At 36.2% G+C, this 26,148-nt stretch overlaps 2 protein-coding genes across 3 annotated transcripts in view; both read left to right on the forward strand.

The window, feature by feature from the left end:
- LOC127853915 (mitogen-activated protein kinase kinase kinase 7-like) overlaps positions 1-8,324 on the forward strand; it is a 34,071-nt gene extending 25,747 nt beyond the window's left edge. The window contains 6 exon segments of the mRNA XM_052388742.1: positions 259-444; positions 1,734-1,895; positions 2,395-2,495; positions 4,644-4,703; positions 5,362-5,511; positions 7,316-8,324. Of these exon segments, the coding sequence (XP_052244702.1) occupies positions 259-444; positions 1,734-1,895; positions 2,395-2,495; positions 4,644-4,703; positions 5,362-5,511; positions 7,316-7,411 (755 nt within the window). The 3' untranslated portion in view covers positions 7,412-8,324.
- A 5,287-nt stretch (positions 8,325-13,611) lies between these two features.
- LOC127853913 (CUGBP Elav-like family member 2) overlaps positions 13,612-26,148 on the forward strand; it is a 194,223-nt gene continuing 181,686 nt past the window's right edge. Inside the window, exon 1 of one of the 2 annotated variants that reach the window (XM_052388721.1) lies at positions 13,612-13,729. The gene's annotated coding sequence lies outside the window, so the exon portion shown is untranslated. Of the gene's footprint in view, positions 13,730-13,880; positions 13,926-26,148 lie in introns of those variants that run through there. The other variant, XM_052388722.1, reaches the window with a different exon arrangement.

Here is a 26,148-nt window from a genome sequence, read left to right on the forward strand (position 1 = left end):
TAAAGAAAATGTACATTGCACTATAACAGAAGAATAGACGAGCGCACTGTATTGGGACAGCTCTTTTTAAATAAGATTAAACATATCTATTGAAGTTCTTATATGTAACTATGCATTGGCTGCCTTCTGTAATGCTTTTGTAACAATACTTAGATTTTGACTGACATCTTTAATGCACTTGTTAGAGTACTTAGATTGTTTCTTACATCTGTTTAGTTCCGTATGGCTCCTATAGTGTCATGTCTCTGTGATGTTCAGGTCGTGGTCACAGACGTATTGGGTCAGACGGATATTCTGACATCGTAACCACCCATGGACCCATGGTGCAGCCCCCCTCCAACATCAGCATCCAGAAGTCTCCCCCTGCAACCATACACCACGTCAGCACCTATCCAGGCAATCTGCACACAGGGTCAAGAGAGACTACTCCAGTGCCTCATGCAGGTTAACTCCCTTGTTTCATGTTTCACCTAAAAAATGATTGTATGAAATAAAAATAATGCACATTTTAGCAACTTGACAGACCTATTATCTACTACCTATCTGCTACCTTTGAATGCTGCAACACATGTATAACTGCTAAAATTGAATACCCTTATTATTGTCTGCTTCTAAAATTAACATATGAATTGGTGGCAATTATTTTTTCATAAATGCAATAAATAAAGTAAGAATGTCAAGGTTGCTATGATACATCCATATAACAGTATTTCAACCAGTGTTTCTTTGAGCTTTCCAGGAAGGTTGTCCCTGCTATAGGGTGGGGAAAAAAAATGTAAACGCCTTAAAAGGGGATTTCATGTGTGTTTTAGAATGCTATTTACAAAATTAAAAAAAATCAAATATTTAATATCTTTTCACAAAGCTTTATGGACATTATGTCTATTCAAAATTAAATGTTATAATGTTGTTATAATTCAAAGTACTCTAAGCATCTTTACATGTACAAACATCAATTTCAGAGGTTTAAGATTTAGTAATTGTATATCAGAAATATGCTTTAGTGAAGTCTGAATCTCAATCTCTACTTTTTTCTTCCTCTATTATTTTCTCTTCCTTCACACTCATTCTTAAATATTATAATTTAAAATTGTACGTTGTATAAAAGACAAACCTGGCTGAGTTTTTGTTAATGTAACTTCATCATTCATCATGATAATTCATCATGATTTAAAATCACTTGTAACAAAAGTTCACAATATAGAGGGGTAATTTCTTGTGGAAGAGGATCGCAGATAAAATGACCCGTAGTACAGGTAGTCCTGATTCAATTTAAATTATAACTCACCAAAGAAGTTTTCCTTGTAGCAACGGCTTTAAAACCCAACTCAGTTGCTTTAAGATGGTGATAGGGTAAGCATGTTAGACCCCTGTTTCACCTCAAAAGTTAAGGACTTACATAGGGGTCATAGGTCAAATTTGCCATAGTGCAGCTTGTAATTGGACTGTTTTTATGCCCCCGGTAGGGTGGCATATAGCAGTTGAACTGTCCGTCAGTCCGTCTGTCTGTCTCTCTGTCAGTCTGTGCGTCCGTCTGAAAACTTAAACATTGGCCTCAACTTTTGCAATATTGAAGATAGCAACTTTATATTGCACATTTTGAGTGGTGAAAGGTCAAGGTCATTCTTCAAGGTCAAATATATGGCTTCAAAGCGGCGCAATTGGGGGCATTGTGTATCTGACAAACACATCTCTTGTTGTTTGATATTCCTTCAAGGCAGTGTGTTTTGCAGGTTCCAGGGAGAATACTCCGCCCTGCCGGTCAGTGTCCTATAACCCCACCCCCACAACAGCTGACTCGACCAATCGGGCCGCAGGCAGGTCCGCCTCCTGGACCTCAGAGGTTCCCATCATGCCTCCACTCAGCGTCAATGTCAATCTTGGCCCTGACCCAGGTATGATATATAACTAGCTCACTTATAGATATTTGGCATTATATTTATTTCCTGTTGAATTTGATTTGTCCTATATTAATTTCTACTTTACTTAACAGCTAAAACAAGAACAAAAAGCTTATATTAGGAAATTAAAGCACAGGGCTTCCCTGATTTTGCAATTCATATGCATGCGTACCCCTGATTTGGAAATTCAGGCTCAAGGGCACCCCTGTGTTTAAAGGACATATGCAAGTGCCATGTGATATGATTGTTGTAGCTATAACATACATGTGATTTTGTGTCTTCCATATGTCTGTTTGCTGTACCTGTTGATGTGTGTTGGTGTCTCACAGATGATTGTTTGTTTGAGCTATAACATACATGTGTGTTGGTGTCTCAGGTATGATTGGCTGCTTGAGTTATAACATACATGTGTGCTGGTGTCTCACAGATGATTGTCTGTTTGAGCTATAACATACATGTGTGCTGGTGTCTCACATATCATTGACTATTGTAGCTATGCCATACTTAGGGGCTGGTGTAACACATATCCTTCACAACCCGCTGTCCAACCAAGCGATGTCCCTTGTCTATCAGTCACTGGACCACCAGTACCAGGTAAATCAGGTCATTGATGTTGACAAGTTTGTTATAAAAATGTGCTTATAGAAAATAGAGTTGATTTAGTTAATATTGGGGGCATAATAGTGAAAGGATGACCTATTTACTGAATAAAGGGTTATCTTGATTATAAAGTTGCCTCAAGCATCAATATCGAAGTGGTCCAATGTACATGTATTGATTTACCCATGTAACTTTCATTTAACCCTTTCCCACTCAGAAGCAAAGTGAAAATGGCTATGTGCAAACAGCATAAAACAAGAACAGCCTGTGAGTCACTCGCAGTCTGTTAAGGTGTTATGCTGTTTACTGCTTATCAATATCTTAGGGCTGGAAATGAAGCCTTTAAAACTGGAATCTAGTAAAAAGGTCTTTAACTAAATTTAACTTTCTAAGGGACTACAAATGCGTAAAAATAAATATCTAACGGGTTAAAATATTGACCTGTATAATGTAAAATGCTATCAATAAATCTTCATTTATACACTATTCAAAAAGACGTTCTGTTATGTTGCAGTTTTCATGCTTTGCTCCTTCAAAGAAGAAAGCATACAGCAGTCACATTGTGCATGAGAACATGTGTTCCGATGTCTATGCCAACAGTTATTTTCTCAGCCATAACTTTTAACTTTGCCATATATGCACAGATTTTAAAATGTCTTTTGGCACATGTAAAATATCATATGATGATGTGTCACATGTAATACCCGTGTCCCTTCCTTAAAGGCCATAAAACAACTTACAAATGTCTGTCTGATCTATAATGTTCCAATATATACATTGATGGATTTCAAAACATGTTTGCTCAAATGTCAACCATCATAAGACAAAGTGCCACGTGTAACATACGTCTCCACAATTAGTTTCATACTTAGGAGTCGAAATATGCAATACAAAAGCTTGAAAATGTCTTCCTCAGCCATAACATTGCCATAAATGGATTGATTTTAAAACAAATTTTCACAAATGCTAACCATCATCTAACAGTGTGTCACATGTAAAACATGTCTGCCATCCACAATGGTCAAGGTCACACTTAAAAGGTCAAATTTTGCAATAAAACAGCTTTTTGAGACTCTTACTTTTTCATACATTATACATTTTTAACAAATTAAGCACAAATGACCACCATGAGGAGCAATATCGTGTGTAACAACTCAAAAGTCATGGTCACACACAGAGGTCAAGTTCTGCCATAAATCATAATGTTCAGACTGTAACTTTGTCATTCATAATGAAAGTCTAAAATAACTACCGTAATTACTCTATGTCTTCCGACACTTAAAAATAATTATAAAAAAATTGTGTCAGAAAATTTAGATACAAAAAATATTCAAAAATTACAGCTGGCCGAAAATTTAGAGACAAAAATTAAGGTGTCTAAAAATTATAATTATTTTGAAATCAATGCAATAAATCAATGTACAATAATTTTCTTGTTATTAACTCTTGTTTTTATGCTTAAAGAAATAAATACAACTTCACAGCTTTGCTAACTCTTGCCTGAAATAATATAGAACAAAAAAGTAAAAACAGAAAACATTCTGCTTCCGCAATAGTACGACCTTGTTTCATATGCTGTTGGGTGAATCCATTAATTTCTACCAGTGTACATGGTTATTTACCCATTTATGCGAATGTAATAATCCATTGCCCTCAGGCATGCACCTTCCAGCTATTATGACCTTAATCGGTTTGTAAAAATCCATCAACAAAGTGTCACGAGATAAGCCAAAACAGGGCGGAAGGCTGTTGAATGGCGCGGTTTAATATACTGTCAGTAAATTGAGAGACATTAATTATGGACGAAAACCCATATGTCCGAAAAATAAAGTCACGAAAAATATTTATTTTTGCTAAAAAAGAGGGTGTCCGAAAACTTTGAGTAAGATTACCACAAATGACCACCATGAAGAAAAGCAGTGTTGCATGTATCACCTGTCTTACTTCCTAAAGGTGAATGTTAGACTTTGAAGTCAAAAGTCTAATATGTCCATCAAATACCTTTGACAGTTTTCGACATGAGTTAAGTTTTGAGACAAAAGTTGAATGTTCAGGCATTGGTATTCTATAGAAACATGTCTTTTTGCACCGTATTGAAAATGGTTTTCACGAAGCATTGTGTCCATATGTTTTATCTTGCAGCCGATAGCTCCATGTCCCACCAGCAGTGAATCTATGGAGATCTTTCACCGGCACTGCAAGGTAATACTCACTCCTCTGGATGTGGAGAAAACAGGAAACAGAATAAATAACCTATTCAGTCTAAGTGCATGCATTATGTCAGATAGCCCAGCAAATCAGCTGCCTTGTATATAGAAATACCCTTACATATATGTAGCACTGTGAAACTTTCATACATGCTGTTTTGCTGCCTTTTCTGTGTGCATAGATAAATGTCTAAGAAAGTAAAGCGGCAATGACTGTAACAAATAGACACTTGGCAATTGAATGAAATTACAATATCTTTGCTTTATTTGTAGTTGCTTCCCTTCGATGATAAAGAATCAACTTCAAGTATATGCACTGTTATAAACAAATAAGTTTTATGAATTATATGTTAATGAAGGACATAATGTCTTCAAATAAAATTGTAAGGTTACATTTTGGGTAAACAGTATAACCCTGGGATATTATATTAACATTTATGCTCTTTAAATATCCATGGTCATTTGTTTCAGATGCATCTATAGAGACAGGTGATTCAAAGAAAATTGGTTTACTAAGAATGTAGCATTCTTATATTATACCATTAGTAAATAATGTACCTAGGTGTGTTCTGATTGTTTATGGAACAGTTACCAGTGTAACCCCACCCTCTGTTAGGCACCTCACTAGCTAGTCATGTGTGACTGTGTTCCAGCTGGCCCAGCAGTATCTGCGGTATCAGACAGAGATAGCCATGTTTGAGCAGACAAGGCACGAGCTGCGTAAGGAGCTGCAGGATGACGTGATGGACCAGCAGAGCAACGACCAGCTCATGGAGGAGTACATCAAACTGTCCAGTGAGAATGTGAGTAACCATTGTAACAATTGGGGGCACATTGACTTTCCAGTGAGAACGTGAGTAACCATGGTAAACATCGGGGGTACATCAAACTGTCCAGTGAGAATGTGAGTAACCATTGTAACAATTGGGGGCACATTGACTTTCCAGTGAGAACATGAGTAACCATGGTAAACATCGGGGGTACATCAAACTGTCCAGTGAGAATGTGAGTAACCATTGTAACAATTGGGGGCACATTGACTTTCCAGTGAGAACGTGAGTAACTATGGTAAACATCGGGGGTACATCAAAATGTCAATTGGGGGCACATTGACTTTCCAGTGAGAATGTGAGTAACCATTGTAACAATTGAGGGCACATTGACTTTCCAGTGAGAACATGAGTAACCATGGTAAACATCCGGAGTACATCAAACTGTCCAGTGAGAATGTGAGTAACCATTGTAACAATTTGGGGCACATTGACTTTCCAGTGAGAACGTGAGTAACCATGGTAAACATCGGGAGTACATCAAACTGTCCAGTGAGAATGTGAGTAACCATTGTAACAATTGGGGGCACATTGACTTTCCAGTGAGAACGTGAGTAACCATGGTAAACATCGAGGTACATCAAACTGTCCAGTGAGAATGTGAGTAAACATTGTAACAATTGGGGGCACATTGACTTTCCAGTGAGAACGTGAGTAACCGTGGTAAACATCGGGGGTACATCAAACTGTTCAGTGAGAATGTGAGTAACCATGGTAGCAATCAGGGGTACATCGACTTTCCAGTGAGAATGTGAGTAACCATGCTAATCATGGAGTAGTACATCAAAGTATCCCATGAGAACGCCAGTACCATGGAATCCATGGTGGACTATATCATACTGTCCAATGAGAACGTGAGTAACCATGGAGGAAAACATAAAACTGTCCAGTTTAGATACGGAAAATATTTAAAAAATTACAGGTGTCAAAAAATTTACAGACAAAAATTAAATGTCTGAAAAGTTTAATTATATTGAAATAAAAGCAATAATTCAATGCACAATAGTGTTTCTACTTTGAAATAAAAACAACATCATGGCTTTGCTATCTCTTGTCTAAAATGATATTGAACACGAAAGTAAATACATTTAACATACAGCTTCTTAATAGGAAGATATCATTTAAAATGGTGTTGGGTGAATCGAATGTTTTGTACCCGTATACATGGTTATTTACCCAATAACGCAATGTTTATGGTCAATTGCCCTCAGGCATGCATCTCCCAGGTTTTATTACCTTAATCCGTTTGTAAAAATCCATGATCGAAGTGTCACAAGATAAGCGAATACAGTGGCGAGATCTGGTGAAATAGCGTTGTAAAATATACTGTCCGAAAATTTAGAGTCATTAATGATAGACAAAAATGCGCATGTCCGAAATTAATTATTTTGGCCAAAAAAGGGGGTGTCCGAAAACTAAGAGTGTCCAAAAACATAGAGTAATTACAGTATACAATAATTGTATGAAATATGATTTGAGGAAATAGTGACTTTTAAAGTCTTCTCTTACATCACAAGGCCCATAGCTCATGTCCTTGGTATCCAACTTAGTATGACGGTTCTTTACACATACAGTTTAACTAGTAATTATTATGTTGCTAGGGTATAATATGGTTAGTTAAACTTAAATAGCACAATGACTTTTAAAAATCTCTGAAACTGCAAGCCTCAAAGATTTAATATGATAAAAATCCATTGCTCCGGTAAAAGGCGTGTTAACATAATGCCTCTGTGTTTGTACGAGATGTTGATGTTTAACTTGTGACTGCTGGTTTCAGGAGAGCCTGAAGAAGTTCCACCAGAATCTCACCATGCAGCTGGACCAGATCAAGAAAAAGCAGCAGAACACGAAGCGTTATGGAAACCTGAAATGAAACATTATAAGCAGCAGAACACCAAGCGTTATGGAAACCTGAAATGAAACATTAAAAGCAGCAGAACACGAAGCGTTATGGAAACCTGAAATGAAACATTATAAGCAGCAGAACACGAAGCGTTATGGAAACCTGAAATCAAAAATTATAAGCAGCAGAACACGAAGCGTTATGGAAACCTGAAATCAAAAATTATAAGCAGCAGAACACAAAGCGTTATGGAAACCTGAAATGAAACATTATGGGGCTTCCTCACACCTTGTCTCAACATCTGATTGCCTCAAAATATTGTCAAAAACGTCTGAAACTTGATATGTCCTCCACAAATCTGAAATGTTATGAAGTTTTCTGACACCTTGACGGCATGTGTGGAGGTTTGTGTCTTGTCATCATGACTCATCATAAATGGTTGGTTCTCACTGCCATGTCTTGAGTTTTCAAGAGCCAATGCCTTGACTGTGGCCTGGTGCACTGATCTTCATCTATCTAGACATAGCCAATGCCTTGACTGTGGCCTGGTACACTGATCTTCATCTATCTAGACATAGCCAATACCTTGACTGTGGCCTGGTACACTGATCTTCATCTATCTAGACATAGCCAATGCCTTGACTGTGGCCTGGTGCACTGATCTTCATCTATCTAGACATAGCCAATGCCTTGACTGTGGCCTGGTGCACTGATCTTCATCTATCTAGACATAGCCAATACCTTGACTGTGGCCTGGTACACTGATCTTCATCTATCTAGACATAGCCAATGCCTTGACTGTGGCCTGGTGCACTGATCTTCATCTATCTAGACATAGCCAATGCCTTGACTGTGGCCTGGTGCACTGATCTTCATCTATCTAGACATAGCCAATGCCTTGACTGTGGCCTGGTACACTGATCTTCATCTATCTAGACATAGCCAATACCTTGACTGTGGCCTGGTGCACTGATCTTCATCTATCTAGACATAGCCAATGCCTTGACTGTGGCCTGATGAAGGCTGTACCCCATACTTTGTCCACTATGTCGTTCCAGAGTGTAACATTAGGTTACAGAGGAATTTTAGTGTAATGGCAGACAAGCTTATTGTTAATAAAAGTTAAGATTATACTGTGCCAAAATACTGATAGTTATAGTTTCAAAGAAGCTTATGTTGAACAGAATTAAGGGTTTGAACTGCAGCATGATGCATCTTATAAATACAATTGTTTTGTCAAGCATACTTTGTTACTTTGATGCTGTATTTCTTTTAATACATTTGTAAGCATGACTTTCCCAGTAGTTGTTTGTGTTTGCATTGAAAATGTGTGCAAATGTATATATTGCATTTGATTAAAACTGTACAGTGAAAACTATGCCATATTGTACATATTATTTTCGTAATTTAAAAAGAATAAATATGCAATAAATTGTTAACAATACTAGAATTCTCTTGATTGTCTTATCGCTAATGACAACAATGAATTAAGGTGTGTTTATATCAAGCTGGGTTAATTGTGAGAGGAAGATCTTTCATAATCATGTTGGTAGCATTCAGTAAGGGATCCGTGGCTGAGTTTTGTAATCATACTGTGCAACACAATACTTTTTAAAAGTAAATTAGACTATATGTTACATTTTAGATGGGAAATTTTACCAGTCAGAAAGGTTGCTAGTTCATATTGTAAATAAATGTTTGCAAGATTAAATCATTTGGGCAGACTTATAATCAATTGTTAACCAGGTTTTCCGAAGGAAAAAACTGGTTATTAGATTGGCGAATGCGGGCGGGCTGGCTGGCTGGCGGGCTGGCTGGCTGGCTGGCGGGCTGGCGGAATAAGCTTGTCCGGGCCATAACTATGTCGTTCATTGTCAGATTTTAAAATCATTTGGCACATTTGTTCACCATCATTGGACGGTGTGTCGCGCGAAATAATTACGTCGATATCTCCAAGGTCAAGGTCACACTTTGAGTTCAAAGGTCAAAAATGGCCATAAATGAGCTTGTCCGAGCCATAACTATGTCGTTCATCGTCAGATTTTAAAATCATTTGGCACATTTGTTCACCATCATTGGACGGTGTGTCGCGCGAAATAATTACGTCGATATCTCCAAGGTCAAGGTCACACTTTGAGTTCAAAGGTCAAAAATGGCCATAAATGAGCTTGTCCTGGCCATAACTATGTCATTCATTGTGAGATTTTAAAATCATTTGGCACATTTGTTCACCATCATGGGACGGTGTGTCCCACGAAAGAATCACGTCAATATCTCCAATGTCAAGGTCGCCACGACTAAAAATAGATTTAAAAAAAAAAAAAAACTTACAAAGGGGGTTAATTTTTTTTGGTCATTTCAAAAGTTCAGTTTGAGTTTTCTCCCTTTATCAGATTTTTTTTTCACAATGAAAACCTGGTTTTGTGACAATTTTGTCCCTTGTTAATTTTGCACATGTGAAATTCATGAGGAACAATATATTTGAGTACAAATCTTAAATTTCTCGACCAATTTCAAACCAAAAGTGATAAGCATATTTACTTAAATTTGACAATAGTTATATTTTGTATTAAAACTAAGCAGTTTTTAAGTGTTGTTTATCCGATGTTTCAATGTCTTAACATTCTTTTTCCTATCATCGTTCTGTTCTGTACTATAACTAAGATAGTTCATTTGAAGAATTCCAAAACTAATATGCCCTTTGTGTGGGGGGGTGGGGGGCGGGGTGGGGCGGGCGGAAGTGATGAATTTGTACACTCCCATACAACTGATTCATTGTATACGTCCATGATTTATGGTCTTAATTTGCAGTCATTTTGCATTTAAATTTAATTTAAAGTGTTTAACAATTAAAACAGTGTTCTGTGCATAACATGAATATAATCATCAGTGTTGTCAATGTATTGATAAAGAAAAACTTAACATTTATCACCATTTTTTTAGCTCATCTATTTTTTGAAAAAAAATTATGAGCTATTGTCATCACCTTGGCGTCGGCGTCGGCGTTGGCGTCCGGTTAAGTTTTGCGTTTAGGTCCACTTTTCTCAGAAAGTATCAATGCTATTGCATTCAAACTTGGTACACTTACTTACTATCATGAGGGGACTGGGCAGGCAAAGTTATATAACTCTGGCGTGCATTTTGACAGAATTATGAGCCCTTTTTATACTTAGAAAATTGAAAATTTTGGTTAAGTTTTGCGTTTAGGTCCACTTTTCTCAGTGAGTATCAATGCTATTGCATTCAAACTTGTTACACTTACTTACTATCATGAGGGGACTGGGCAGGCAAAGTTAGATAACTCTGGCATGCATTTTGACAGAATTATGTGCCCTTTTTATACTTAGAAAATTGAAAATTTTGGTTAAGTTTTGTGTTTAGGTCCATTTTATTCCTTAAGCATCAAAGCTATTGCTTTCATACTTGCAACACTTACTAACTTTCATAAGGGGACTGTGCAGGCAAAGTAATGTAACTCTGACTGGCATTTTGACAGAATTATGTGCCCTTTTTATACTTAGAAAATTGAAAATTTGATTAAGTTTTGTGTTTAGGTCCACTTTATTCCTACAGTATCAAAGCTATTGCTTTCATACTTGCAACACTTATTAACTATCATAAGGGGACCGTGCAGGCAAAGTTATGTAACTCTAACTGGCATTTGGACGGAATTATGGGCCCTTTATACTTAGAAAATTGAAAATTTGGTTAAGATTTATGTTTTGGTCCACTTTACCCCTAAAGTATCATAGATATTGCTTTCATACTTGGAACACTCAAAAACTATCATAAGGGTACAGTAAAAGGACAAGTTGCATAACTCTGGTTGTCATTGTTACGGAATTATGGCCCTTTTTTGACTAAGTAACTTTTAATATATGGTTAAATTTTGTGTTTCGATCCACTTTACTTCTTAAGTATCAAGGCTATTGCTTTCAAACTTCAAATACTTTCATGCTATCATGAGGTTACTGTACCTGGCAAGTTGAATTTTACCTTGACCTTTGAATGACCTTGACTCTCAAGGTCAAATTATTAAATTTTGCTAAAATTGCCATAACTTCTTTATTTATGATTAGATTTGATTGATACTTTGACGAAACTACTCTTACCTGACATACCACAATAGACTCCACCCAAACCGTCCCCCGTGCCCTCCCCCCCCTCCCCCCTCCCCCCCCCCTAGTTTGTTTTTTTTTAAGATCATCTCACAAATGACCACCACACCCTCACACTATACCCCCACCCCCCCCCCCCCCTAATTTTTTTTTTTTTTTTTTTTTTTTTTCTTTTCTTTTTTTTTTTAAGATCATCTCACAAATTACCACCACACCCTCACACTATACCCCACCCCCCCCCCAATTTTTTTTTTTTAAACGGTTATGTTTGAAATACCGTCCAACCATCGCACCCAAAAAATCCCCCCCCCCATCGCCCTTCCCCCCCCCTCGCCCCCCCCCCCCCCCCCCCCCCCCCCCCCCGCCCCCGATTTATTTATTTATTTATTTTTTTCGCTTTTTTGGAAGATAATGTAATAAATGTCCACAACCCCACACTATACACCCCTCTTCACTCCACCCCTCCCTCCTTTGTGATTGAAAATGAGAGTCCCTTCACCTTTAAAAAGAAAATAGATGAACGGTCTGCACCCGCAAGGCGGTGCTCTTGTTAAATACTTGTTTTAAAAGGGTTGTGTACTGAGGACACCAATGGAGTTTAGCTCTTGACCTTCTTATTCATGAAAGAAAAACCTACACTTGTGCAATGCTTTCAACCAAACAACTAAAATTAAGTTCTCCAGTGCAATCTATTTTGTGACACTTATGCAATTCCGTCATACTCTTTTGTATTATGCATGTTGCAGATCTGGCAAAAAGTTGCGTTTTCGGAATATAAAATTATGTAACAACTTGCTGACAGTGCTATTTAAAGCACTGGGTTCATTTCACATACAATGAATTATTCATAATATAACAACCTATGTTAAGTCATCATGTTTATGGAAAGGTCGGTTGTTTACATTATAAATTAATTATTATGCCCCCGAAGGATGGCATAAAGTTTTTTAACTGTAAGTCAGTCTGTCTGTCCGTCCGAAAACTTTAACATTGGTCATAACTTGATATTTGGCATGCATGTGTACAGGTATCTCGTGGAGCTGCACATTTTGAGTGGTGACAGGTCATCCTTAAAGGTCAAAGGTCAAATATATGGCTTCAAAGAGGCGCAAAAGGGGGCATTGTGTTTCTGACAAACACATCTCTTGTTTTTTATGGAACATGGTAACAGCTATTCTTAACAACAATGATAAAGAAATCAAAGTGCTGAAGGCACTGAAGTTGTTCGCTGTTGTATAATCTAAGACGCAACTCAGTTTTCAAAATTATGTTATAGCTTTTTATATCGCAAGTTTGAAATGAACACAACCCATTCAAATTTATGAAGAGTGTGTCTTAAAGCAAAGGTCGAGATGTGTTGTTTTTTTCAAATCATTAATAAAAAAGATTATTTAAGCTTCATTTTGGGAAAACAGGGCTTAATGCATATGCATTAATTGTCATCCCAGTACCAAAGACTGTCTTTAAATGAAAAACACCATAAAATCAGAAAGTGTCGTCCTTGATTAGCTTGTGCGCATTGCACAGGCTAATCAGTGTGCATAGGCTAATCTTATTTGACATGCATTAAGCTCTGTTTTCCCTGAAAGCAGCCAATATGTACAGATTTCAGTGATAAACACTAGACTGGCCAATGTCGTCTTACAAGCTGTTAAACACTATTGATTACATACACACACTGCAGTGTACCAGTGGTGAACTATAAACAGGCAGATGCGGTGGTTTTCATTCCTCGCGTAATAGAGCAGACACTCCTAGCATTGTCGTCTGCATTATTTTACTGCAGTTAGTGCAGACAGGCAGTGGTTATCGTTCCTATCGTAGCTAACAGCAGACTGACTTGCAACACTGCCTCTCTAACGCTCACAACTAATAACTATGGAAGGCCGGTTTGAAATGCTAGATACAAATTGCTGGATGCCAGGTGCTACATGTAATAGTTGATTTCCAATAAGCAAATGGCACTAAGTAACTAGTTAACAACTGGCATATTCTGACTAGCAATTAGAAACTGATATTGAGCAACTAGCCATTGGCAAAAGAAACTGGCACTCACATCGTCCTTCCATACAAAACATGTTAGAGAAACTATCCGTGGTACCTAAACCACGTGTTACTATCCCTTTCACGGTGTTTACAAAATCGTAGCGAATTGTGGGAGATAACGTTTTCGCCATTTTGTGTGTGTTTTTGTGCCGTCTTGTTCGTCTGTGTTTTCTTTTGAAAACAGGTAATTTATAATATAAACAAAACAATAAGCTTTATTTTATTTCACTTGAATGCATCTTACACAATTCTTGAATTGCTCATGCGATGCTACTGTCTGCATGTGGTGCAAATGGGTCATTGCTGACCGACTTTCATTTTCGATTAAAGGGAGGCCATCCTTGAAATGGTTTAAATGGACGTTAAGATGGGCATCTCTGGTCAATAAGTTTTTATGATTTTCATCTTATTTCACTCATATCATAGCTTTTGATGTGCGCTACATTGTTTTTATTGTATATTGATACATTATGTATGACATGACATTGCTTTTTAATTAGAAATTTAGTCATGTGTAACACCGTTCATCATGGTTCCATAGACATGGTAGCACCAATCTGAGAGTAAGACACTCGAGATGAAAATAGTTTAACTTATTTTTTTTTATTCCAACATTATTTATATATAAAAAACATGCAGGGTAACTCTTTGGTAATGTCATTCTATATTTCTTTGCAAGATACAGTCGATTGGTGTATAACGGATAGCTAAGGACTTCGAGTCTCATTTCAACGTAAACACCATGCATTCAATAATTAAACCATTAAACCTAGATAGACACATGTCTTGCCTATTGAAACATGCCAGCAGTTTTAAATTTCGGAAAAAATATTATTTGTTTACAGCGCGAGTTTCATGGTACATTGATTCAGCCAGTACCGGATCGCTTAGGTCTTTATCGGATTACATGTGTATCGTGTTATTTCTTGAAATTTGACACAGCATTTGTAAAAATAATTGCAATATATGTACATTATCAGAAAGGAAATTCATTTCTGGGTTTAATAAGACCAAGTTCATGGAAATCGCTGCACAATTGATGATCATGAAGTAATGGCTGTTCAAAGCGATGCACCCTATATTTGGGTCATTTTGAGTTGAATACCTTGTTATATACATAGATTTGATAGTGAAAAATATGTTTTCAGAGAAATCGATTTTTTGTTATTATTTGATTATTTTTCATTAAAAATGATGTTTTCACTAATTAATATCATAGCCACACGCTAACCACATGTGTATTGGACAACTTCAATTGAATTTATATTTATTTTGAGACAATCCCCACATTCCTGGATATGGGTCACCACATGTCCGTTATTCACTAAATCCCGAGTTGCAGCTTTCATGCTTATTTTATATGGTACGCATCAATTTGGTTTCTGAGCATTCTTACTTTTGTAAAGGACACACAATACTAAAATATTACATCAATGAACATTATGTTTACCAAACAAAATCTGCAAAATTCAAGAAACCATTCGTCTGCACTTTTCCTGTCGTCACAAAAACGGTGCATACATAACGTGACCTTATTTTGCTTTCGAAAAAGAAACAGTTGTAAACATTGACACACGTCAACAAAAACATGAATCGACTTAACAATGATAGGCTTTTTGTATTCAATTCATAGAAAACTATAAATCTTAACATAAATAAAAGTATTTTGCAAAAAACGTTTAACCATTCCGTTACTCACTAAAATCCACTATACACCAATCGACTGTACTATGACAGTACCAAGAGTGTAATTGTCTCAATGTCTGTGACAAGTGTGTAAAATTGCACGTTTTCTTGTTAGAAAATGATGCTTGTTGCCTAATTGATGGCTTGATATGGGGATCATATTAAAATGTTCTCAAGCAATAAAACGAAACCCTATGCAGTCTGCAAAACTAACTTTAATATTCATAACCAAGTTGGCTATGAAACTTAAAATGTCATAGCCTGAGGCAATTTTGTATAGCCAAACATTTTAAAAGTTATTTTACAGAAACATTAGCATGAAAGAACAACAAGAGTCATTATATATGTATTACAATTAGAGTTTAAGTTATAAACAAATCAGTAGTGTTCAGACTTTAATTCCATTCTGGAATTTCTAAGTTGACGCTAAAGAAAAAAAAGTAGTAGCCAACACTGTGAATGAACAAAAACTGTCACGTGACCACAAAAGTCAACATCAGTAGTCATTTTATGACAACAAACAGCCGCGCAAGGTAGGTTTTTTTCCAATATCTTTGCTGATCATCCTCTGACTTTCATACGACCTACCGTAATTACTCTATGTTTCGGACACTTAAAAATAATTATTTTGTTTCGTGTCCGAAAACTTAGATACGAAAGATATTCACAAAATACAGGTGTCTGAAAACTTAGAGTCGAAAATTGAAGTATCCAAAAATAGCGTCAATTGTATCAATGACTACCGGTAATAGCACGCGCTTGCAAATTACCATGCCTTATATTATAAATTACAGTTATATATGTTTGCACTGCATTTTAAATAATTTTAAATGCTTAATTTATTTGACAGAAAGTTACTACAATGTTGTACTTTGACCAACGAGTTCAAAGATGTGCATGGGATGTACCGATACTCGCTAGTATGAACCTGTAATTAACGCAATAAAAAAAGCAAACTATGAATTCTTTGTTTGTTCATTTCCGATAGTTGTTGTCTAACACCTTCCATTGTTCGTAAAACTTGCAATAGGGTGGGGTGCATCACAGTTTGAAGCGTTTAGTATTTGTCACAGTTATTTTACTGAGAAGGGGTAGTACCATTGCGGTAGATAATTGAACTGTTAATTGGCACTACCCCTGGTAATTGTCATAATGCTTATACTATCGGGCGAAACCATTGTTTAATACCGGTTTACAAGGTGATTTACCCAATAACACAAATGTAATGGTCTGTTGCCCTCAGGCATGCACCTGCCATGTTTTATGATGTTAATCTGTTTGTAAAACCCCATGATCGAAGTGTCATTAGATATCGAAAACAGGACCGAAATTTGGTAAAATAGCGCTGTAAAATATACTGTCCGAAAACTTCGAGACATTAATTATGGACAAAAACTCCTGAGTTCGAAAATTAAGAGTCACGAAAAATAATTATTTTTGCTAAAAAAGGGTGTGTCCAAAAACTTAGAGTGTCCGAAAACATAGAGTAATTACGGTAGTGCAGGCAATATGGCATGCATATAGCTTTCGATCGGTATATCACGCGTTTTGTGTGTTGCTCTGGTTTTTGAGAACACTTCGGCGCAAATTTCCATTTAAGAAGCAATCGTCAGTAGTAAAATTACAAAGAGTCGGTGTTCTCGAAAATTAACTATCACAGAACTGTCTATGCTTTACCGGACGAACATATATTACATATGTCTATGCATAAACAAACAAAAATATATACCAGATATTAAATAAACGTTTAAAGAGTGAAAACAAATATGGCAAACGTCAGTAGTACGTTTAGGAATGGCAAACGTCAGTAGCAAAAATATGCAAACGGCAGTAGCCGAATAAATGCAAGCGTTTAATTTAATGAAAAACATGTGAAACAATATAATTTATGCTAATTTAGATTTAAATTAGATATAACAAGTTAAGATTGATGTCATAAATTAATGCACGACATATATTAATTCTGCAACAACAAAAATGAACTAATGTTTAAGTGATATTATGTGCATCTAACAGTTTATAGGTGTCTATCGCAACCATTGTTTATTTTTGGTGTTTTCACTTCATATACACGTATACTCGTTAATCAGGGATCATATTTTTTTCGGTTTTGTCGGTCCTAGACCGATTGGGGTCGTGAAAGACCGATTGAAAATCCCAAACAGTCGGTCCGATTCTGTGTGCTAAAATTCCCATGTCATGAAATCGATTACACAGTGCACATGCTAACATAGATCTACCCTAATTACATTCTTATCTCGAGTAGGTGTGAAAACCATTCACTGTCTCTAAACCGGTCAGGACCAGTTTATTGCGTGTCATCCGACTAGTATCAGAGTATGACCCCAAGCAGCGAAAATTCGCGCGGTTGTGTATTAGTCATGCGTGAATAACCCCGTGTCTATATCCATCGATAATTTCACTGGCTAGCACACTAATCGGTCCGTTATGTGTAAAATCGTTGACAGTTACTTCGGAGATGAATACTTCAATGTTCATAATCCTCGTGGAAAGTGTGCATTTCATGCATGATACAGTAAACTTTCATATAAACAAAGAAGAAAATCGGATATTCTGCAATAATTCATAATTATTGTGGGCGGACCTTATACACTGAAAACACGCGCTGTAACTAAACAAAACATGCCGATACATTTTCCACCAGCGTAATAATCCGGCAATAAATAAATGAAAGTTGCGGATCTGATTGGCAGAACAGCCGAAAGTTATTTTTATGGGCGGAAATTCACACAAAATAGTACACAAGAAAAATAATATACATTGTATAAATCTTTTGTAAAAATCGTGTTAGAATCAAAATAATCCGTGTACTTAATTGTTTGTTGTTGAATAACTCACGACCGGAAGTTTAGATGCGTGGTTTCAAATCACTCGTGCTTCGCACTCGTGATTTAATCCCTACGCATCTTAACTATCGGCCGTGGTTTTTTTTGACAATAAACTATAACGTACACGAATTATTTCTCAACTATTTTTTTGTTGTTGCCAGTATCCAACCTACGCACAGACATTTGTTAGGTTCAGTGCATGTATGTAAGCTATTATTGAGTCGACAACGATTTAAAACATCGGTATAGACTTACACAGATAAATAATAGATATTGACAACGATGAAAAAAAGTCAGATACAACAGCACACGAAACAACAATAAAAGAGAAAAAAATATCATAAAATCAATTGAAAAAACTCGTATGTTCCGTTAAAAAAAGATGCCAAAGGCAATTAAACTTGTACATTTATTATACCACCTTCATGAATGGCAAAATCAATGGTATATATGTTCACGTAATTTGTCATGATTTCCGATATAAATTTTCGGACACTTTTTCCCCATTTAAATCCAGACCGATTGATGTTGCGGGAAAATATGATCCCTGTCGTTAATGCAGCATCAACATATTGAAAAAATATTCTGGAAAGAGAAATATAATGCTTTTGAATATCAACCGTACTTTCGTTTTGACAATTGACGACAGGAATGATTCGATTTACAATGTGAATCTAAATTGAGTTTTATGCAGATTCGTTCATATGACACAAAGACACTATTTTGTTTTACGGATCATTTCGACTAAGAGGACTCACCAGTCACGTAAACTATCGAATATAATATATATTTTTATGTCCCCCACTAAGGGTATAACGTTTACAGATTTTTCTAAACGTTTAAACGAAATTAAATAAACAAAACGTTACCGTTTAAACGGTATCCCTATGTCCGTTTTAAAAGCATCAGTGCCATCGCATCTCCAAACTGAAAGTAGCAATTATTTCCGGAAGTTATTTTTAGTGCATATCCCATTCGCGCAATGACGTCATATTAAAACCAACTGTTCTCGTCGTTGTCGAACCATTTGGTTACACTTTGTCTACTTACATGCCGTAATACTTTGTAACAAAGACGAATTAATATCGAACCAACATTCCTTAAATAAGAGTAAACCGGTTTTAAAATTGTCAATGTTTTACTTAACACGATGTACATCAAAAGATGCTTACTTCAATTTATGTAAAAATATTCCTATAGGAAGATTGTTCGCCATATCTCTTGAAATGAATGCCGATGAAGAAACGTCGGAAAAATTTCCTCGTGCACTTCGTGCCGACGCGCGTCGAATGGTCAAGACGACTCGGGTCATGCTCATGCAACAAAAGGCGGGAATTTCGTGATGACGCGCGTTAAATATTCAAGACGTCTAGTCCGTACATGGTGTATTGTTAGGTTACGGTATTGTGAATAAGGGGCATGTGGTGCATACAAATAGTTTTTAATACGAGTCTTTTTCAGCAGCTGTTAACAAGCTTTGCAACTTCGTAACGTAATGAACTAAACTGATTTATATTGATATTGACTGTCGTTTAAACGTTTACAGTTTTTGTAAACGTTTTTGACCAAAACACGAAACGCGACCGTTTAAACGTTTAAACGTGATACCCTTATCCCCCACCCACTATAGTGGGGGACTTATTGTTTTTGCCCTGTCAGTTGGTCTGTTGGTTGGTTGGTTTGCGCCAACTTTAACATTTGCAATAACTTTTGCAATATTGAAGATAGCAACTTCATATTTGGCATGCATATGTATCTCATGGAGCTGCACATTTTGAGTGGTGAAAGGTCAAGGTCATCCTTCAAGGTCAGAGGTCAAATATATGTGGCCAAAATCGCTAATTTTATTAATACTTTTGCAATATTGAAGATAGCAACTTGATATTTGGCATGCATGTGTATCTCATGGAGCCACACATTTTGAGTGGTGAAAGGTCAAGGTCAAGGTCATCTTTCAAGGTCAAAGGTCAAATAAATACAAAAGCGGTGCAGAAGGGGACATAGTGTTTCTGACAAACACATTTCTTGTTTATAAACAACTGGTAGCAAGATGCGTTGCAGATAATTGGTCATTAACCACATTTTAACTTACTCTTTTGACCTGTTAATTTTTTCAGCTCAATTCATAAAATCACTTTAATAAAATAATATGCAATCTTATTGATTTGTGACTTATACTATTTTACTTGTTTGAACATTACCTAATGATCCGTGAAACAAAATAAGTTTTGATGTGCATATTAGGAGATGTGCATATTATCAGCGGGTTCTGGTCAGATGATTTTTCACAGAGTTATGGCCCTTTGAAATTTTCCATTAACTGTACGTATAGTGCAATTCCTGTCCGGGCTATTTCTCGGCAACTAATGACCGGAATTCAATGAAACTTTATGGGAAGCTTCACTTCCAAGAGGAGATGTGCATATTATCAGCAGGTTCTGGTCGGATGATTTTTCACAGAGTTATGGCCCTTTGAAATTTTATATAAAAAAATTATTGTCCCCCAACTACTGTGACGTTTCCTTTTATCTGAATATATAGTGCAATATTGTGACAAAAAAAACCTTTGGGGAGCATCACCCGTCTCCAACGGTTTCTTGTTTTCCTATAGTTTCACTACGTTCATACTTTCCCATTGTGTGCATTAGTTCCGATGTGAATTTTTTATTATAAAATACTACATGTACTTAGTTTAACTTCTTCATTTAGCACATGGTCTTTTACAACAAGCACGCTTTCCACGTGGAACTTGACAGACGACAGCTCACTTTTACGCTCTTATTAAAACATGGGTTTTACATGGCGTAAATGTATAGATCTCATGGTGAGATGCTTACAAAGAGAGTTGCAGCTGCAAAAAATATCACATGGGCTGAAGAAAACGGTGTAAATCAGTTCTATAAATGGACAAAATATAAAAATACATGTAATGGAATTAAATTGCCCCGGCGTAAAATTGTTAACGGTTATTGTTTTCATCAATTTCACACAAACTAGAGAAAATAGACGAAATTTCCACCGATCAGAACAAACACATTTTATACGAAAATGTGGCAATGTCAATCAAGATATAACTTTGATAACCTCAAATTGTAACATCTAGGTCATTACACGGCACACTTCAGTGATACAGTTGTACCGTAAATTGCCGAGTAATTCAAATGTTCTAAAAAGTCTGGTCGCAGCGTAAAGCGTGACCAATTATGGGATTAGCCATGTGGATTATCGACCTAAACATGGTGGTTGTCATTATCCCCTCGAACCTTTTCGGCAAGGGTGTTATCTGTGTATTTATGTCAATGTCTCTGGTGATTTATACTGCCTGAAGACATGAATGTAGAGAGTGCATTTGAAAATCAGTGTTTTTTTTTTTTTTCAATCGCCAATTTCACGAAAATCTTATTTTTGATCGCCAACCAGGAATTGCTATCCCAATTTTAGGATCGGAAACATAACGTAGCTTATTAAATCGCCTATTTACATGTGTTTTGAGAGTTCTACGGGGTATTTTGTTATATCCAGTTTGCGACATAACTTGTCAGGTCATTCAGTCATACATATATATGAATTGACATGGTTTGATAATTTCAAAACATGTGATTTACCTACCTTAATAGCTCACATGAGCACAACATGCTCAATCATGAGCTTTTGTGATCACCTTTTGCCCGTCGTCAGCATTTGCCTTGTTAACACTCTAGAGGCAACATTTCTTGTCCGATTTCATGAAACTTGGTAAGAAGATTTGCCATAATGAAATCTTTTACTAGTTTCTGGTCAGAAAATGTTTGCGGTTTGTTGAAAAACATAGCCGCCAAGGGGGTGGGGCAAGGCTTTAGTAAACACTTGTTAACACTCTTTACATCCAATCTTCATGAAACTTGGTCAGAACATTAAATTTTGCTCTAATTATATCTAAGCTGACTTGGAAAATGGTTCCTGACCATGGAAAAGTATCGATGCCAGGGGACTTGGCATTTTTCCTTATATAACAATAGTAAAACCGTGTTTACTCTCTAGTTGATATTTTGGACAAGTTTGGATATGGTTTCAGAAAAATCTCAAAAGTTGCCGAGAGCAGTTCGGTTCCCTGAAGTCTAAGATGAGCGATTGCGGGCCTCTGGCCCTCTTGTTTTTAAACAGTGGTGTGAAATATGTGTCTTTAATGAAAATATAAACTGTGTCACAAAAAAGTAGTTTGACAAAATGTCCAGTCGCAGCATAATAAACTTTGTTGGACCTTCAAGGAAATCGCCATCTGCCATTGCCTGGCTGACATTGTTACATTTGCAGTTTTTTTAAGCAAAGTGTAAATTCAGCAGCTCATGTGCGCGCTTTTGTTGCAGAAAAAAGGCTCACCAAGAAACTCATGTGCATTTGAGTTAAATATAGAAATAGTGTTAAAATCATGTTTCATGTATTAGATAATCTGACTCCTCCCACAGATATATTAAATTTACATCTTTATAGATAGGAGCTATCTATGAAATGTCGCTGTGAAGACTTATCGTGAATACAATTGCTTGTATGTAATGTTTTTCTTGTGAATTAACTAACACAAATTAATCTATGCCCCAAAAAACTTTTGGGTCAGTGCAATTCTGGTGGCACAATTAGGTTATTCCATTACAAAAAAAAAATTAGGATGGCTTATTGCAATGTTGTAAAATGATGTTTTTACTTTACCGATAGTTAATGCCGTTTAATTCTGTTTTATGTACATTTACTAATTTAACATGTAGAATGTATTAATTGTAATGTATACAGTAATGGTATTATTAGATTTTTTTTTCAGATATTTTCATTACACATGTCATGGTTATTTATAGTTATTAACAGTTTCCTTAGTCAATCTATCTTGTAAGCAATGATCCAACACGCTATCACCGAGACAAAACGACTTGTAATTGATTGGCAACGTGACAGAGATTCAAGAAATGACTTGTAGCTGATTGTCAACATGACAGAGTTTCAAGGAACAGTATTAAAATGAGTTCAAGCTCATGAAGTTAGTTCAGGTTTTCAACAAATACTGTGAAACCATTTATTTTCGACAGCACAAAATTTCGTCATTTTTATAAAAATGACGATTTCGTCAGCACTTAAATTCGCCGACTTCTGATTTTGAATTTGAAAAAAAAATGCGTCAGTCAATATCCGATATGTGTGTAATACATATTCGCGATCAATCGCAGTTGCGAAAAATCGTGGTACGAATGCGGGAACACACTTGAGAATCACTGCAGGAGGTGGGGCCTGTTTGTCACATGCCAATTAACTAGTCTTTTGTTATCAAGGGACAGTAATGGACCCTCTTAATGTATGCCATTTACACGTTCATTGTTATGATTAGCGGACAAGTGGGATCGAATAACCGTTAACGAGTGTTTGTAACAACGAAGCCAATTGCCAATTAGTCTTATTATATTTTTATAATTGCCATACTAAAATATTCTTTATTAATTTGTGATAAATACGCATGTTGATCACACATCGTCATCTTTTCATTTGGTTTATTGTCTTTCATCGGCATTCACTGCGTGATGGCTAATATACAACACCCCTGGAAATCACAATGCACATAATGGGTAATAAAGTTATAAACAATTAGCGCTAATTCATTACCATTCTACATAAACGAAGTCAACGTATTCGATACAGCTGTACTGCACACGCGTTTTAAAGAAGCGTAACGTGTCAGTTAAGTACCTTGTGTAATCTACATCACTTTGTGTCAAAACCGGATTAATCTTGATTACAAAACAGCAGTGAATGTGTGCATGGATTATGTTGGAATTTAATGCCTCATGTCTACGGTAAAGTTTTAAAATATTGTTTAACTTAGTATTTGTTTTTGTTCAAACATAGAGCATGATTGTTCGTAAGGATCTTAAATTCGCCGATCGGTCGACTGACGAAATTTATGAAAATTAATGCCTGACGATTAATAATGGTTTCACAGTATATGATAACTGGTCAGTGATGAACATAGCATGAGTTAATGTTTTACCCATGCCATTGACCTTAAAGAAAGGTGTTAGAGAAGTTGTAAAAAATGTTTGATATGATTTTACTTAAAAACAATTAGTCATTATTTCAGACTGCCTGTTACAGACTGCCTTATCATTCAAATTAAAACATATTACAATATGTGTGCTCTAATGTTGACAGTTTGACATATATTACTTATAAAACTAAGGATACTTTTTTGACATAAGTCTCATGTTCTATGATCATATTAAAGAGTACTTTACACGTACTGGTCCCTGAAGTAAACAAGCAGAATAAGTTAATACTGGTAAGTCTTTAAAATATATATATATTTTATTTTAATAAAATACATTTGTAAACTGTAGTTTTTTTCATATAATTATATAAATCATAGATGAACAAGTTGACACAATAAATAAAATGTGCATTAACCTTTTGAGATGTTGATAAATATGGATTGTATGACATTTTCCTTTGGACAATCCCAGTCTGATATAAGATTGGACCATTTTGATTTCCTGGACACTTTGAAGCAGAAAGCTTATCAGGATTCTGGGCTGGAGTGTTTGGCAAATGGTGTGGCATGTCTTGGATGACCTTATCTGTCTCAACATGGCCAATTTAACTATCGATTATCGTCATCCAGTTGCAAATCTATAATGGGAACATGGATTCAGAATTATGGTATTTACATTTGGCATCGTTATGTTTCTTCCTTTATGATTAGAAAGGATTTAATTACATGGTGCTTATATGTCAGTGCAGTATAATATGGCAGATATTTCAATCTGGATCATACATTATGGCAAGACTGGTCAACATTTTCCCTTGATAAGAAAGTGCAATAGTCTCAGTTGTAGACCTTATTCTCTTGTTTATTAAGCATATATATATATATATATATCCTGAAGTCAATTTAATGAGATGAAAAAATTCTCGTTTTTATACCCCCACAAACGAAGTTTAGGGGGGTATATAGGAGTGAGCTTGTCTGTCGGTCGGTCGGTTAGTGTCCGCTCTTTATTTCAAGTTGTTTTCATCGGATCTTCACCAAACTTGGTCGGATGTTGTATCTAAATGATGTCTAGGTCAAGTTCGAATATGGGTCATGCCGGGTCAAAAACAAGGTCACGGGGTCACTTAGTGCGTTTTAAACATTGAGCATGGTGTCCGCTCTCTAATTATACCCCCATTTAATACCATTGGTAATGGGGGGTATATAGGAGTCACTTTTCTGTCGGTCGGTCGGTCTGTCCCGAAATTTCATCCATCTTCACCAAACTTGGTCACAAGTTGTATCTTGATGATGTATAGGTCAAGTTTGAATATGGGTCATGTTGGGTCAAAAACTAGGTCATGGGGTCACTTAGTGTGTTTTAAACCGAAAGTTTGTCCGGACCATAACTATGTTATTTATCGTTAGATTTTAAAATAACTTGGTAAATGTGTTCACCATCATGGGACGGTGTGTCGCATGAAAAAAGTAAGTCGATATCTCCAAGGTCAAGGTCACACTTGGAGTTCAAGGGTCAAATGTTTGTCCGGGCCATAACTTTATCATTTATTGTGAGATTTTAAAATCATTTGGCAAATTTGTTCACCATCATGGGACAGTGTGTCGCGCGAAAGAATTATGTCAATATCTCGAAAGTCAAGGTCACACTTTGAGTTCAAAGATTAAAAATGGTCATAAATGAGCTTGTCTGGGCAATAACTATGTCTTTCATTGTGAGATTTTAAAATCATTTGGCACATTTGTTCACCATCATTGGACGGTGTGTCACGCAAAAGAATTACGTCGATATCTCCAAGGTCAAGGTCACACTTTGAGTTCAAAGGTCAAAAATGGCCATAAATGAGCTTGTCCGGGCCATAACTATGTCATTCATTGTGAGATTTTTAAAACATTTGGCATATTTGTTCACCATCATTGAACGGTGTGTCGCGCGAAAGAATTATGTCGATAATCCCAAGGTCAAGGTCACACTTTGAGTTCAAAGGTCAAAAATGGCAATAAATGAGCTTGTCTGGGCCATAACTATAATGTTCATTGTGAGATTTTAAAATCATTTGGCAC

The sequence above is a fragment of the Dreissena polymorpha genome, chromosome 12 (assembly GCF_020536995.1).
Source record: "Dreissena polymorpha isolate Duluth1 chromosome 12, UMN_Dpol_1.0, whole genome shotgun sequence".
In the NCBI taxonomy this organism is placed as follows: Eukaryota; Metazoa; Mollusca; class Bivalvia; order Myida; family Dreissenidae; genus Dreissena; species Dreissena polymorpha.